The sequence below is a fragment of the Phalacrocorax aristotelis genome, chromosome Z (genome assembly GCF_949628215.1).
Source record: "Phalacrocorax aristotelis chromosome Z, bGulAri2.1, whole genome shotgun sequence".
Classification (NCBI taxonomy): Eukaryota; Metazoa; Chordata; class Aves; order Suliformes; family Phalacrocoracidae; genus Phalacrocorax; species Phalacrocorax aristotelis.
Genome location: NC_134311.1, coordinates 41943516 through 41958621, shown reverse-complemented (window position 1 = coordinate 41958621; position 15106 = coordinate 41943516). Strand labels below are relative to the sequence as shown.

The 15106-nt window shown below is 39.9% G+C and overlaps 1 protein-coding gene across 1 annotated transcript in view; it reads left to right on the top strand.

Annotated features, from left to right (window-relative positions):
• The window catches only part of TRPM3 (transient receptor potential cation channel subfamily M member 3), a 452616-nt gene extending 437996 nt beyond the window's left edge, over positions 1 to 14620 (top strand). Inside the window, exons 23-26 of the mRNA XM_075078767.1 lie at positions 2943 to 3093; positions 3640 to 3839; positions 5007 to 5139; positions 13086 to 14620. Coding sequence (XP_074934868.1) covers positions 2943 to 3093; positions 3640 to 3839; positions 5007 to 5139; positions 13086 to 14535 — 1934 coding nt within the window. The 3' untranslated portion in view covers positions 14536 to 14620. The remainder of the gene's footprint in view (positions 1 to 2942; positions 3094 to 3639; positions 3840 to 5006; positions 5140 to 13085) is intronic.
• Positions 14621 to 15106: the final 486 nt, after the last annotated feature.

Genomic DNA, 15106 nt, shown 5'->3' with positions numbered 1-15106 from the left:
GCTTTATGGAAAGCATTACCACGGTGGGAGCCCCAGAACACAAACACTAGTCAAATGGGGACCCAATGCAGCGGAGCCCTGCTCAGGAGCGAAGCTCAAAGGGAAAGTACTGCAGGGGTGGATAATAAAACTTGCACCGATTAACATATCGTGCATATGCAATGTCCTGTATTGCTCACCAGCAAACTTGATTGTATAATACAGGTGCTGTTGTCTGAATTCTGAGATCTGCAGCTGGCTGTCACATTGGTGCCCATGCAGGGATATGTGCAGATGGAGGGGAAGTGAACTACACCGCTTTACCATAACAGGAGATAAAACATGCCTGGGACTCTACATGCTCAGATGGGGGACGTGAACTGTCCTAGGTTACAGTAACAAAGTCTTCTCAAACCCTACAAAGAGAATTCTAATTTCTTAAATGTAAACAATTATCTTGATTATTTAAAAAGAATATTGCTACTTTTAGTCTCCTGCCAGAGTCCTCTGTCCTTCTTCACAGAGCGAGAAATTTCTGTTTGTGCTTTCCTGGGAGTAATTATATTAAACAAACAGTTTATTTAACAGTGGAAAAAATCCTTTAAAATTAATGTTAAAGTTTGAAGATGGAAGAAGATGTTCAGTGATGTGCAGTGGAACACAGGCTTCTGCATTTTGGACACACATCATACATTTTCTCATGCAGCTGAAGATGTGAAGATTAAGTGGTGGCTTAGTTCTCCATAAAGTAAGGCATAAAATTAGTATTCCTTTGTTATTTAAAACTGTTCCACAACAGAACATGTAAAAGAGAAAAACTTTTGCAAACCTTCAAGACAAGCTGAACATCTGTGCACGTGCAGGATAGACTATGGGAACTTGTCTTTGTAGGAAGTACAATTTGGCCATCACTGCATGGCATAAACCAACAGGGATGCAATAATGGTGTTCTAAATACTCTGTTGTAATTGTCAAAGCAGATTTCTTTTTAAGATTAAATTTTCTTTTTTAATAGAAAAAATGCGGTAATAGTATTCTAACCAGACTTAGCTGAGTTTTTTCTCTTATTGATTTAACGTTTAAAATATGCTTTTCACCAATTTCTCTGATTGCTATGAAAATATTATTTCTTCTATTCTTCAGCACACAAAAGGACAATAGGTTTCATCAACTGATAGAGTGATTGTTCTGTTACTGGTGAAATCATGGTGGGTTTCAGTGCTGTATTGTGTTGGACTTTATAGCTCTGAATCAACATGTGAGCAAGTTAGCGTTTCCACACAAACAGAAATGTAAGTCTCACACTGAGTGCTGATACCAAGAGGTATTGAATATCCCAGTTTCTGCTGGGTGAAGGCCAAGTGCACATAGCCCTGCACCCACAGCAGCTCACAGGTGGCATTTTGAATGTCTAAATGGAACCACTACTAGGAGCAGTGCAGGAAGCATGAAATCAGCACTAACTTAAGACAATCTGCAAGGTGATGCTTTCTGAGAAATAAAGAATTGCGTGCTCTCAGCCTGTTCCAGTAATAAAATGTATTTTTGTAAGTAGGAAGGACTAGTGAAACCGTGTGTCCAGAGAGAACAGAGATGCTTGTAAAAGTAGTATTGCTTGTATTTGGCTTTGTCATTTCTTTTTCTATGAGTTGAATATTTTGGGAGAGCTCTTGTTTGAATCTGATGCATCATGTATTCTTCTGTCCCATATGGCTGTAATATTTCTAAATGTAATAACTAACAGCTATACGTAGTACCCAAATCACACATATCATATGACTGCCAGTACAGACACCCACAGCTGAATCCCATGCTCTGTGAACCAAGTTCAGAAGGGCCTTTTTGAGAAGTAAAAATTGGTATTGGAAATCATGGATTTGGTGACATAGGGTGGAATTTTACAAAACATATGGCATTGGCAAACTTTGTTGTCCATGAAGTCAGTGGGAAATGTTCATTGATATCAGCAGGAACTGAGCCAGTGCTGAGCACTTCAAAAATTCCTCATTTAAACCTCTTTTTGGTGGGAACGATGGGAAGCTAGCTGTAGTGCTGCACAAAATTTACTGAGATGGTTTGTATATGTAAGTCTTCAATTATTATCTTGAAGAGCTGATTACAGATGTACTAAGAACCACTAGGATGAGGCTAAAAAGACATAAACTGAACATATGGTTACAGCTGCAGATCACTCACCACAGCACATGAAGGCATGTAAAAAAATAAACAAGTAAAACTATTTCACAATGTTTTCTCTCCCCTTGCTTCAGTTCTACATTAATACTAGGAACGTTGTGGTTCCAAAGCATTTGGGGAAGAAACAGGTGACAACTCTCCTGCCTACATGTCCCCTTACCTGGTACAGTAAAGACTTGATAATCTCCCCCACTGTTTCTAGGCATGCAGTCAAAAGTCTTTAATAGCAGAGGATCATAATAAGTATGTCCCAGAGGGGCTTGGGGCAATGCAGTGTACAGCAATAAATGTCTACTCTTTCATTTACTCTCATGTAGTTCTTCTTCCTTATGCAATTTATCACATCCCTCTCAATCAATCACAAAAAGACCAACCTTTCACAAGTAAAAAAATAATACATAAGGTTTTTTTCCCAGGATTAAACAGTTTGATAATTTTATTTGCACAGCCACTAGTTACTACCAGAGTGCCATGATATTTTAGCTGTATGCAACCAGGAAGCTTAGTCCTTCGTGTCTCCTGCAATTTCTGAGGGGAATATCTTGATATTCATGGCAAATAGCACAATAACAAGAACTGCAGCCTGTAAAATCTGTGACAGCAAATGCAAGCTTCTGGGGAGTGGGGGGAGAGCATCAATGCCACTGTTATTTGGAAGGTATTGCTTTGGCAGGCAGGCCTTTATAAATACTTAAATATTTCTGTAAAAAGCACTGAAAAAATAAGACTCATTCCCATTTTGCATCTTTTTGCATTTTTGTTCCCAGCTCCTTGTGGTCAAAATGAAACCAGAGAAGATGGCAAAATAATCCAGCTACCTCCCTGCAAGACAGGAGCATGGATCGTTCCTGCCATCATGGCCTGTTACCTCTTGGTTGCAAACATCCTTTTGGTGAACCTCCTCATTGCTGTTTTCAAGTGAGTGACACATTGCAAAGCATGGAGTTGCGGGGAATGGACATTATTCACAGCCTAAGAAGGCTGCTAAGCTGAAGATTTTGGCTGAGACGGATTGTCAGAGGATGTGAGGGTGAGAGGGAAGGAGGCAGTATCTTGTCTGTAGGGAATGAGGGAAATGCCAAGTTCTTCACATTGTGTCATTTCCATGCACAGACACTCAGCTGGAATCGGGGCAGAGAAGCCAAAAAATTGAAAGTTCAGTTATGGCATCATTTATTCCCAATACGGAAAACAAGAATAAAAATACTTTCCTGTCTCGTTGGGTTGTTGTAAGACTCAGTGGTTGTACAGAGCAGATGTACAATAGTAAGATACTTTGAAATGGCTGATTGCCACTCTGCTTAAGCACAAACTTATTAATTTCTTTTGTTCTTCCTCTTTTTGCAAAATGGAAACATTTGCCACTATTAGTGAAATGTCTCTAATTCAGGTGCTGTCATATCATCTTCAGCAAAGTACCCAAAACCATTTCAATCTGATTATTTTCCTTTTCTTGCCTTCTAGCAATACATTTTTTGAGGTCAAATCCATATCCAACCAAGTATGGAAGTTTCAAAGATATCAGCTAATCATGACATTTCATGAAAGACCTGTTCTCCCACCACCTCTGATCGTTTTCAGCCATATGACTATGATATTCCAACACCTCTGCTGCAGATGGCGGAAGCATGAAAGCGACCCAGATGAGAGAGACTATGGATTAAGTAAGCCTTAGACAATTTACAGAGCAGGACTTTCCAATGCCCTTGGTAAAGTCTAGTGTTTGACATGAATGAAGGCTAAGTCCAACAGCTTGATAAACTTCCCAGCAGAGAACTACTTTTAACTGCAAAAGTCTTACCTGAATCAATTAGTTTTACCTCCATTGCCCAACCCTTAGTTCTCCTCAGAGTATTAATGAGGCTATGTTTTTTGGGGATTTTGGGGGGTTGTTACTTCAAAGCAAAGGGGTTTGTTTTGCTGTTGCTAGAGGTCTGTTATTGCTGGAATTCTTTTTACAGTACATTGCACTTTCAGAGTTCTATTTCTGAAAATACAGGGAGATCATTCCTACTTTTGAGCAAACAGTACGTACTTCCCCAATATACTTTTTGTCTAGATAAGCTGAGAGATGGTGAGAAGTAATTATTTTGTAGACACGTGTTCTCTCCTTGACACTGACTCAAACTGGAGGAATAGTTTCTCCAGGCGCTTTAATGTGGAATCCCATAAGCATTATGGAAAACCTGTCAGATTATTTTGATAACACTTTCTCTCCTCTTCCCTATCTAGTTCTTCAAAGTAGAAGATCTCCAATGTAATTGCCAAAGGCAGGGAGCTAAGGAGCTTCCCAGCTTTAACCCATGCCGCAGCCCACTTCTCTATGAGGAGGGAGCTGGAGCCATGTGGTGGCACTGGAGACGCAAATGCAGCCAGACTACTCTCCTCCCACTCACATCACACTGTCTGCCACAGCCCTTGCTGCTGCCTGCAGATATCAGCTCTTGCCATGTCAAAGAGACCCTCTGTACTCTCAGACTCCTTTCCCAGCAGTCTGCTAATTTGATTATATTTATATTAGGTTACAGGTGGGCTCTGGCTCCCACTGCCTCTCCAGGACCTGACCAGCAGCTGTGTAGATCTCATGCAATCAAAACACATTCATGTTTGCTTAGCATTTGCCTGCTTAAGTGTTTCTGTCTCCAGAATAATATATAATTGAAGGCACCAATTTGGTAATTAGCTGCATCTATCTGCATTCATACCAAAATGCCAGATAAATTCAAAGCCTCCTTTTGAAAGTTTAGTCCATAAATTCCAGAATAAGAAGAATGTAGTTAATCTCACATGTTAATCTTTGAAAAATTCAGATTTTTCCATTGTTTCCACAGAACTTTTCATAACTGAGGATGAATTGAAAAAAGTCCATGATTTTGAAGAGCAGTGTATAGAAGAATATTTTAGAGAAAAGGATGACAGATTCAATTCCTCCAATGACGAAAGAATCCGTGTTACGTCAGAAAGGTAAGAGAAAGTTTGTTCTCTCATAAATTGATTGGGAAATGTGTTTCTGTTGCCATTCTCACCCTTCCTTTCTTTTTCTTGAAAAGGGGAACATTTGAGGTATTTTTTAATAAGTCATAACTAAAAAGTAAGGTGATAAAAGGTGGTGAATTTCCTTTCCCTTTTTTCTTTTTTGCTAAGCAAATGTTCCTCAAAGTTTTGAAAACATGAGTCTTTTAACCAGTTGTATTAGAACACAACTGACATAGTGAGAAACATAAATTACTCTTGCATTTCAGTTCTTAAAGCAGAACTTTAGGGCACAAGTGATCAGAACACAGTGGGAGAGTAAATGAGAGTTCCTCAGTGAAAACCTCGGCATTAGCACTGACCTGCTAGCCATTCAGATAAAGAGCGAGCCTTGTTTCAGGGTGGCCTTGCTAGGTAAGCTAGTTTCATTGAGAGCAACAGGGATCTTGCCATTAATTTAAAAAGAACTTGACAGTTCACCAACAGCAATGAAATGCATAGAGGACAACCGTAATATATTAATTTGGTGGAAGTTGCTAGTCTTCAAATTCATCAGTCCTAAAAATTCATAAATCTGTTCATCTGCTATGCTGCTTACATGCTTTCATCACACAGCAGCTGTGCAACAGAGTTAAATTTGAGGACAGTTTGTTGTTTGATTCATAGCACTGTTGCTAATAAATATTTTAGGGCAACATCCTCTCAGATATTCATAAAACTTATGAATGACTGAATACTTCATTCCCTGAATACTCCACTTTAACTTGAATAACAGAGGTCAGGTGAGTTGTCATTGTAATTGATTACAGAGTTATAACACTCTCCTCCTTATACATAACCTTCCAGCACAGCCCCTGATGCAGCTATGCCTAAAATATGCTTTTCTGTAGGCAAGGAAACATGCTTTTAATTTGGTTATGAAATAAATCTATCCCAGAGCAGGATTAGCAGATATAATAGCCTTTAATCTTCTGCATTACTGAAAACAGCATGCCTAAAACATGTATTTTAGGAAAGGATGTTAGAGAAGAAGTATGGTAAGGCATGGAATGGCTGAGTAATCCAGCTCTACTTGGTCTGGAAGAGACAAATGAGGACTGAAATTATAGAGATCTATATAATTATGAGTGCAAGGAGAGAACAAGTAGCAATCAATTGTTAGCTCTCTCTCCCAGAACAAGATCTAGGGGAGCAACAGATTAATCTAGCAAGAGCCCAGGTTCAAAATAAAAAAAGGTTATTTTTTTCATGCAGTAAGTAGTGGAACACAGCAAATTCTTGAAAAATGATGAGGTCTAAAAGACGTTGATGAAGTCAGCTAAAAGCCTACACAGGTTCAAACAGAGACTAGACAAGCTTATGGAAGAGAAAGCCAGTAAGGACTGCTAAATACATAGAGATCACATTGAGCCCATGAAGTTCCTGAGCAGAAAATGTTTACAGACTGGTCAATATAAAGCGGAAGAATTACACGTGCTTCAAAGTAAGATAGTGAGTCCAACTGAGTACTGTTCTTTTCTTGTGTTCTGATAGTCCAGTGGTCAGAGAACTAACCTGAAAATGGTAGATGGAGGTTCAAATCTCTGTTCGGGCATAGCTTTCCTTTTGGTAGCCAAGGGAAGAAGAGGTATGTTTAAAACCGCTGTAAATAAGAAATAATCCAGCTGGAACCTCCCATACGTTAGGCAAGTGCTCTAGGTCCTTGAAAATTAACACATAACAGTCTGACATTGCATTCTGTGCTGGCCCTGATTTATAGGAAAAGTGCTTTTTCCTCTATTTTAAATGAACAGCTTAAACCTCATTCCAGAAGAGAGTTCGTGATCTTGATACTAAATGAAGACAAGCACCTAAGCCCCACAGAGAAATAGTTCTTTAAAAATCCATTTACCTTAGCCAGTAGTATAATGTGGAAACCAGCATGCCCCAGCTCTGTAAGCAACACCACGGTGTACAGAGGCCCTTCCTGGACCCAAGTACACTACTAGGACTTGCAGCAATGAAATCCCAGGTGAATACAGTTCTCATCTCATAATAGCTCTCTTCTCTCCTTGCCAAACCAACTGCAATGCTCTACCACACAAAACAAGTGCAAATATTTCAAAGATCTGAGGAATATTTTAAAGACGTATGAGGAATCAGGGCTATCTAAGTATCTTATATAACACACATTTTAAAAACTGGATGCACAGGTCTGTCATTTTGCCTGCAGTTATGGCCAGGGAAGTACCCCTTGAAGTTTTCTTAATCTAAAACCCTAAAACTTCTTTTTTCTAACCAGGGGAACATTCAAATATTTAAAATCCAGATTTTGACTTTATAGTTTCTATATAGAGATGTCTTTGTAAATGTAAAGACGTAAAGCAAAGAAAACAGAGAAGATACAATCTACAGTTTCTCTTCCAATGTCCGGTCATTGGCCTGTAGTAGTAGACCAAGCACGATACCTATAGCCATGAGATATCAGCTTAATCATCTGTCCAATGAACTCAGCTTTACATGGTGTAAAATTAAACCAGAAAGTGCTGCAAATGTGAGTGAAGTTCCACCTGAAGACCTTACATTTTCACAAACTGAGGATGCAAGAAGGAAGGGCTGGGAACAACCCTTGTGTGAATTACCTGCACCTGGACCACTCATTGCCATCCCTCTCCTCCACACATCTGTGATATGCTCACCTCTTGCTTGAGCAGCTCCTATTTGCAGCTGGATTTATCAGAGTGCCCCAGGTCCTGCTTGGAGGAAGAACAGCTGCAAACCACACCTATGGTTCCAGTATGCCTGGAAGAGGGAGTAGGGGGCTAGCACTGGAAGGAAAACAGGAGACGGGTGAAGAGTCTTGCTCTGAGGATTAGCCTAGGTGGGTCCCTGAGGCAGGTTAGGAGCTCTGGAAAACAAAAGGATCCTGTTTCTTGCTGCATTGATGTGGGTCTAAATGAATGCTTTCAGCTAAGCCGTCAGTGGCTGTGCTGGGTCAGGACCACAGTATCTTGCCTGACTCAGCTACAACAAGCAGTTCATGCTCTCACCTTGGAATAGTCCACCCTGGCATCCTGTGGGGCCTGACTTGGTTCAGCAATCACTTTATTTCTCTTTTAACAAAGAACACCAACAGAGGTGACCAGATTTGGTGTCACCAAACAGAATGTCTCCTTTACCTGATCTTTTCACATTCATAAATTAAAAGCATGAAACAACACTTGATGTTTGTCCTTCCCTGTTCACAGGTACAGGTAACTTGGAGAAGTAGCTCACTAGCTAGGATCTGACATAGGCACATGGAATTAGAAGCAGGTTAGTGATACACATAAGAGGAAGTGATTTACTAAGCAGAAAAATACAAAGCAGTACAAAGCTGTAAGGTGTTTCCCTTAACTGCATTTATCAGGTTAGTCAAGTCTTGGTGAATGTCCTGGAGACCCATGAGGAAAGAAAGTTGGACAGATTCACTTCATTGCAGCTGAAGAGTCACAACTTTTCCTGGAGAGCCTTCATTTCTCATTACTCTGATACTTTCAGTGACACATTTTGACCAGCACAGAGACATGCTTAATATGATCAAAAACAACTGCACTATTTTTCTTGATCTGGCATGAAGCCACTAGAACAATCTCTTCAGCAGACATTGTTTCTATATGGACAGATCTTGGCTCTTTCAAACCCAGTGTAAAACTTTTTGTTGACTGCAAAGGGAGCAGGGTTGCACCTCAACAGTATTTAAAAATCAGTCTGCAGTGCAATTACACTAACAGCACCTGTGTAAGACATAGTTATTATCTTGATTTCAGAGAAGGCAGGCTGAATTGCACAGAAATAGGGTTGGTAAAAGGGCCACTAGTGAGCTTACCAGATCCAGCCACACGTGCAGAATGACAGTAGGAAAGGTGTGTGAATCCAGCAGCATGTCTCTCTGGTCACAAAGACTTAAGTGGTCTTAGGCTCCAGATGGGAATGAAATCAGGACAACCCAACTTCCTTAGCCTGAAGAAACCACTAGACCTGCAAAAAGCAATGCTTTACCAAAAGATGTCAGGCAAAGTATCTATAGCCTGTTACAGGCTCAGGAACTACTGTTTGTGTTTTATTTAAATAAAACCACTCTACAATCACCTGTAAACAGCAGGGTGGATACCCCTGTAAGTGACTTCCAGTGTCTACAGTCTTTGCAGCAGTTGAAAAGGATTTTGAAGTATAAATGATGCCTTAAAAATTGACATAGGTCCATAAAGAGACTTGTGAACATAATTCTAGCATTCAATTAAGAGGTCTACTTCTGAAAAGAGTGCCTTACTCCCACTAAATCATTACTTCAGTTACATTATTCATGAACTGATGTGCAAAGGTTAAAAAGAAATTTAACGAAAATGAATACCAGCAAAAGCCATCATCTCCCAAACCATAATTAAAAAGCCTTGTCACAGGTAATATAAAATCTTTGCCAGTTTCCAAGTTCTGGCCTTTTATTCTTCTCCTGTTTACTGAATATTGTCCTCAGATAGTCCATGTTTGTTTCACTATTAGAAATTTTTGAGCTTCACCGGAACACACTTGATACACATTTTTTATGTAGCCACCTCTTCTGTTCTCATTCCCATCTGTTAGGATGGCTTGGCATCTTCTCATACATTGGATAAATCTTGATGTAAGGAAAAGCACAGGTGCAATGGAGGCAGCATACATGGATATTGTGAGATTTGACAGAAGGTTTATGCTATCTGCAGTACACATGAAAAAACAATTCAAAGCAAAACTTGGGCGTTCTTGTTTTGAAATAGTGTTTCAATTCAAAACTCTTCCTGAAGGAAATGTAGCTCTAGCTGTCTTATTCACTGAGTGCAAGATCATCCTACAATATGGGAAAATAGAAAATTTCACTTACTAAAACACTTTAAGGACCAGATTATGACTATTTCTCCAGAGCATATCCTCTTACATCCACAGTGTTCGGCTGATGTGATTTTACCATGTTTTTAGTAGGATTACCTCCAGAGCATGGTGCTGTTCTGTGTGATGAATGATTGCAGAACTGATCATCAAATTAATATAAGAGTATATCACTAATTAAAAGAATAAATATTTATTTTAAAATCTGGGAGTGGCTATATGCAATGTATAAAACAAAAGGTGACTAAATTCAGCTAATAGCTTTGGGTTTAGAAGAGATCATTATCACTTAAGCTTTATTTTGTGGATAAAACTATATAGCCAGGGCTCATCCAGTGTAAATACATGTATGTACTTCTCAGTTTTCTATGCATATCTCTGGTTACCCCTGGTTTCTGAACCCAGGCTGCACTCAACTCTTATTGAGTTTGTGTATACATTTCCCACTACTACCAATGCAATCACATCTGTGATTACTTCCATAGCAGCCAACAGACCATGTAAATCAAGTGTCTCTTCATCTTGGCCACCAACACCACCAGTCCTATACTCTGTGCCTCTGGCACAGGGCACAGGGCAAATATATGAACGTGTACCAGCAAGGTATGATTCTAGGTTCTTCTTGGCATGCATTAGTTGTGTTCAGTAGCATTGCATAGCCCTCACATGAATGCAGGATCTCACTGTGGACAGTTCTACTCATCCTCCAGATACAAATATGTAACCAAGTGCAATAATTCAACTGGCTAAGTTTGTATTAAAAATTGTTTCACTTGTGTACACTTCTCAAAGCAAGAAAAACAAAACAAAACCCAAACCCAAACCAAGACTGTCCAGTTAACTTCACAGAATGTTATAAATTCATTCCAGTACTTAGTACTTGGGTAACTGTTGCTGGGGTGAATGGTTTTTGTCGGTCGTAAACTGAGCATTCTCAAGTAAAATCCAGGAGGTTTCTCAAATTGTTCCGTATGTCTGACAGCCTTAAAATGGTGGTGTTATATCTGTTCATCATCTTGGAGCAATTATTACAGAATCTGAATGTGTAACGAGGCACTCAATTATTAGCTGATAAATATTTCAAAAGTATAATTGTTTTTATAAAATAGAAGTTCAGATAACAAATAACATGAGGGAAAATCCAACAGCTTCCCATATAAACTTCTCTCTTACTATAGAATTATAGCCTGTGCTTGCAATAATATTAATGTGTTTTGTTGGAGAGGTTGGTAGAGCTAGAGGTAGACTGGTGCCTAAATAATAATAAGATGAGTAGAACAAAATTCTTTTAAACTACCAGTTCATTTCTTAGGAATGATTACTTTATCATTCATCTATTGAAGTCTGATGACAGCAATACAGTTACTGCTTCACACTTGATTTGCTGTGCTTGTGCTTTCAAAACTCACGCTCTTCAACAGAAAAAGCCCATGTTTCACAGGAACATAAGACTTGCTGTAGGGTGTGGTGTCACACTCCTCCCTCTCCTCTCTTGTGCAGGCGGGTTGCTGTTGCTCATCACCACGAGGTAGTCAGACCTCAGAGTTTCAGCAGCTAAAGTTCTGTGTATAAATTAATAAGGCATTAATACTGCCCAATACTCATTCATTGCCAAAATATAGTTTCCTTCTGGGCAAGTAAGAGTGTTTATGGTGTTGCCAGTTCCAGGTCACTCATCCTGTTGGAAATTCAACTAGCAGTAGTAGAAGGTGATATTATCTCATCAGAAATCCTGGTAACGGTTGACAGGGCACCTGTTGACATTTGAGTATGAATTGCACGAACAGGGAGAGAGTAAGATACTTGTGAAGAGAAATGTGTGGAAATCCTGCCATTTGGTATTTGTCGCTACTCTGTTCATTTTTCAGTGTCTATAGGAATGGGGAAAAACAGAATTGTAACCTTAAAAATCAGACAAAGATAACTATATAAACACGTTGCTTTTAATACTTCTTCGGCAGATAATGGAGGTCCCTGGTCTACCCTAGGGACTACAACCAGAGAAAATAATTATGGGAAAAAAATTCATATGTGCTAAAGGCAATTTCATTGTATAAAATTAGAGGACTCTATATAAATCCAGAGACATTTCAGAAGCCATAAAATTGAAATTGTTGAAAGCCACTTGCATAAATTAGTACACAATTCACTTTAAAGTCAAAAACATTTTAAAATGAGACAGACCAAGAAAGTAGAACAGATATACTGAAGTTTAAATTAGGATCACACATTCCATTATTACCTATTAATATTTTAATCTAACTTTATATTTAAATATTATTCTAGGTAACTAATAAATAACTTAAAAATCCATTATTTCAATCCCTGAACTATTAACGACCCAAAGCACATTCACAGTAATGGAGCAATCTTAGTGCATATACCCCATTGCAGGATGTATTTGGTTTGATCAATGTTCTCCCTGCAGTTTTCGTGCATACTTTACATGATATTGTCTACATTCAGTACAATAGCTGATACATTTTTCTATATATCTGAGCTAAAAATTAATCAGAGAACAAAGAAATTATCTCCTTAGGTACACATAGCACTAACTGGTGTAAATCTGGGCAAACACCAGAAAAGAAAAATGGGATGTTACCCACCTTCTATGTCATATAGCCCCCTTTCATTACTTCATTTAGTTCTACAGTTAACTGTGGTGGTCCTGCCTGTGGCACAACTGGGTACAACATGATGTGGCATCTGGTCTAAGTGTTACTCATTCATAATAACCTAATTAGAAGTTTTGGCAGCAGAGAGGCAACAAATCATAGTAACATTTCTGAATAACCCCTATGCCTAGGATAGGGCATACCAAAAACCCCCTCTACATCACACAGTAGACAAGCCTGGTTTAACCCACTGGAGCAATTTCCAGAGTGAGTGGTATTTGTTTGCTACACCTCTTTTAGCAGGGTTTTGAAGCAGATAGGTGGTGTAGATTGGCTTTGAATTTTAAGACCTATTTGTTCCCATTTGTTTTGATGACCTATTAGCTGAACATCACAGCTTTATAGAAATTAACCTGTTTCATTCTTCTCTTTTTTAAGGGTAGAGAACATGGCCATGCGACTGGAAGAAGTAAATGAGCGAGAGCACTGCATGAAGGCCTCTCTGCAGACCGTTGACATCAGGCTTGCTCAGCTGGAAGACATGATGGGACGAATGGTGACTGCCTTAGAAAAACTGACTGGCATAGAGAGAGGAGAGACGACCAAGATACGATCCAGGACCTCATCCGACTGTACTGATGCAGCCTACATTGTGAGGCAGAGTAGCTTCAATAGTCAGGAAGGAAATACTTACAAGCTTCAAGAGATCATAGATCCAACAGGAGAGGAGTCCATGTCCCCAACATCTCCTACAATCACGTCCCGCATGCGAAGCCACTCTTTCTATGCAACAAATATGAAGGACAAGTGTGGGTTGGAAAAGTTTGAAAGCATTTTTAAGGAAAGATCTCCAAGCCTGCATCGGGCTATCAGTTCCCACTCAATAACAAAAGAAGGAAAGGTTCCCTTAGCCCCTACCAGCACTTTGTCAATTGCCCCAGATTCCAGAAGGCCTTCATCTTGTATAGACATTTATGTTTCTGCCATGGATGAGATGCATTCTGACACAGAGCCTCTCGACAACTCCATAAATATTCTTGGTACTGGAGATGCAGGTCTGCAGGCTCACATAGCCTCTTCCATTTTAGCTAACACTGCGTATATTAGCAGTACACCTGGCGAAAAGATTTCTGGCAGAAGTCTTGATTACGAGGAAACCTCTGGAATAGAAACAAGAGCATTTTCTTCAGACTATTCACAAATCACAGACTGCCAAATCCCCTGGGATTCAGACCCTCCCTTGTATCACACGTTAGAGCGATCTAAAAGCAGTCGTTATCTGGCTACAACTCCATTTATTCTGGAGGAAACACCAATTGTGAAATCTCACAGTTTTATGTTCTCTCCATCTCGAAGCTACTTCAGCAGCCTTGGTGTCCCAGTCAAAACAGCAGAGTACACAAGTATTACGGACTGCATAGATACAAGGTGTGTGAGTGCTCCCCAGGCCATTGCAGAGAGGGCCAGTTTCCCTGGAAGTCTTGGGGGAAAAGTGGAGGACTTGGGATGCTGCCACCCAGAGAGAGAAGCTGAACTAAGCCACCCAAGCTCTGATCATGAGGATATTGAGGCCAAAGACAAGAAGGGGGTACCCTTATCTCCTCAAGATGGCAACGCTACAAGAACTCTGGCCAACAGCATCCCACTTCCAAAAATAGAGCGGGCCAACAGCTACTCTGCAGAGGAGTCCAACATACTGTATGCACAGCACACACGGAAAAGCTACTCTATCAGTGACAAACTTGACAGACAGCGAAACACAACTGGCCTGCGAAACCCCTTCCAGAGGAGTAAGTCCTCAAGGCCAGAGAGCAGAGGGGACAACCTGTCCATGAGAAGATTGTCAAGAACGGGAGCCTTCCGCAGCTTTGAAAGCAAGCACAGCTAGGCCTGGACAAAGCTCACTGGAAGTATAAGGGTCATCTGCTCTCCAGCCCATTTTTCTTAGCAGAATTTAGAAAAAAAAAAAAAAAAAACACAACTCATGTCACCCTGTGTCAACTCCAGTTGGCATTAGCCACTGGTCAAGGGAGCACATTGTCAGCCTCAGCGTCGCCTACTGAGTTACTGCATCTTGACCCAGTTGATATTTGCACTTAAGGAAAAGGGAGGGATGAAAGCTTTACAAAGACTTCAGTAAACAACAGGAATAACAAGCCCCCTTTATGAAGTCACAAGAAATAAATGAGTAGGTTCAGAAATATCTGCCTTTTATTAGAAGGCATCCTAAGATCTTTGATCATTATTCAAGTTTTCAGGATGCAGGAATTAACTGGCAAAAAGAGATGTACAAATTAGATGTTCTAAACTTCAATCACAACTTCTTTTTCATCTGTTTCACCGTTGTGATGACTGATGAAAAGCGTTTGTTATTTCTGTAGGAACTGGCAGCAAACAAACCTAAAGTCTCCCAAATCCCTTGCATCCCACACTTGTGGAAATGAAGCAAGATGAACAAG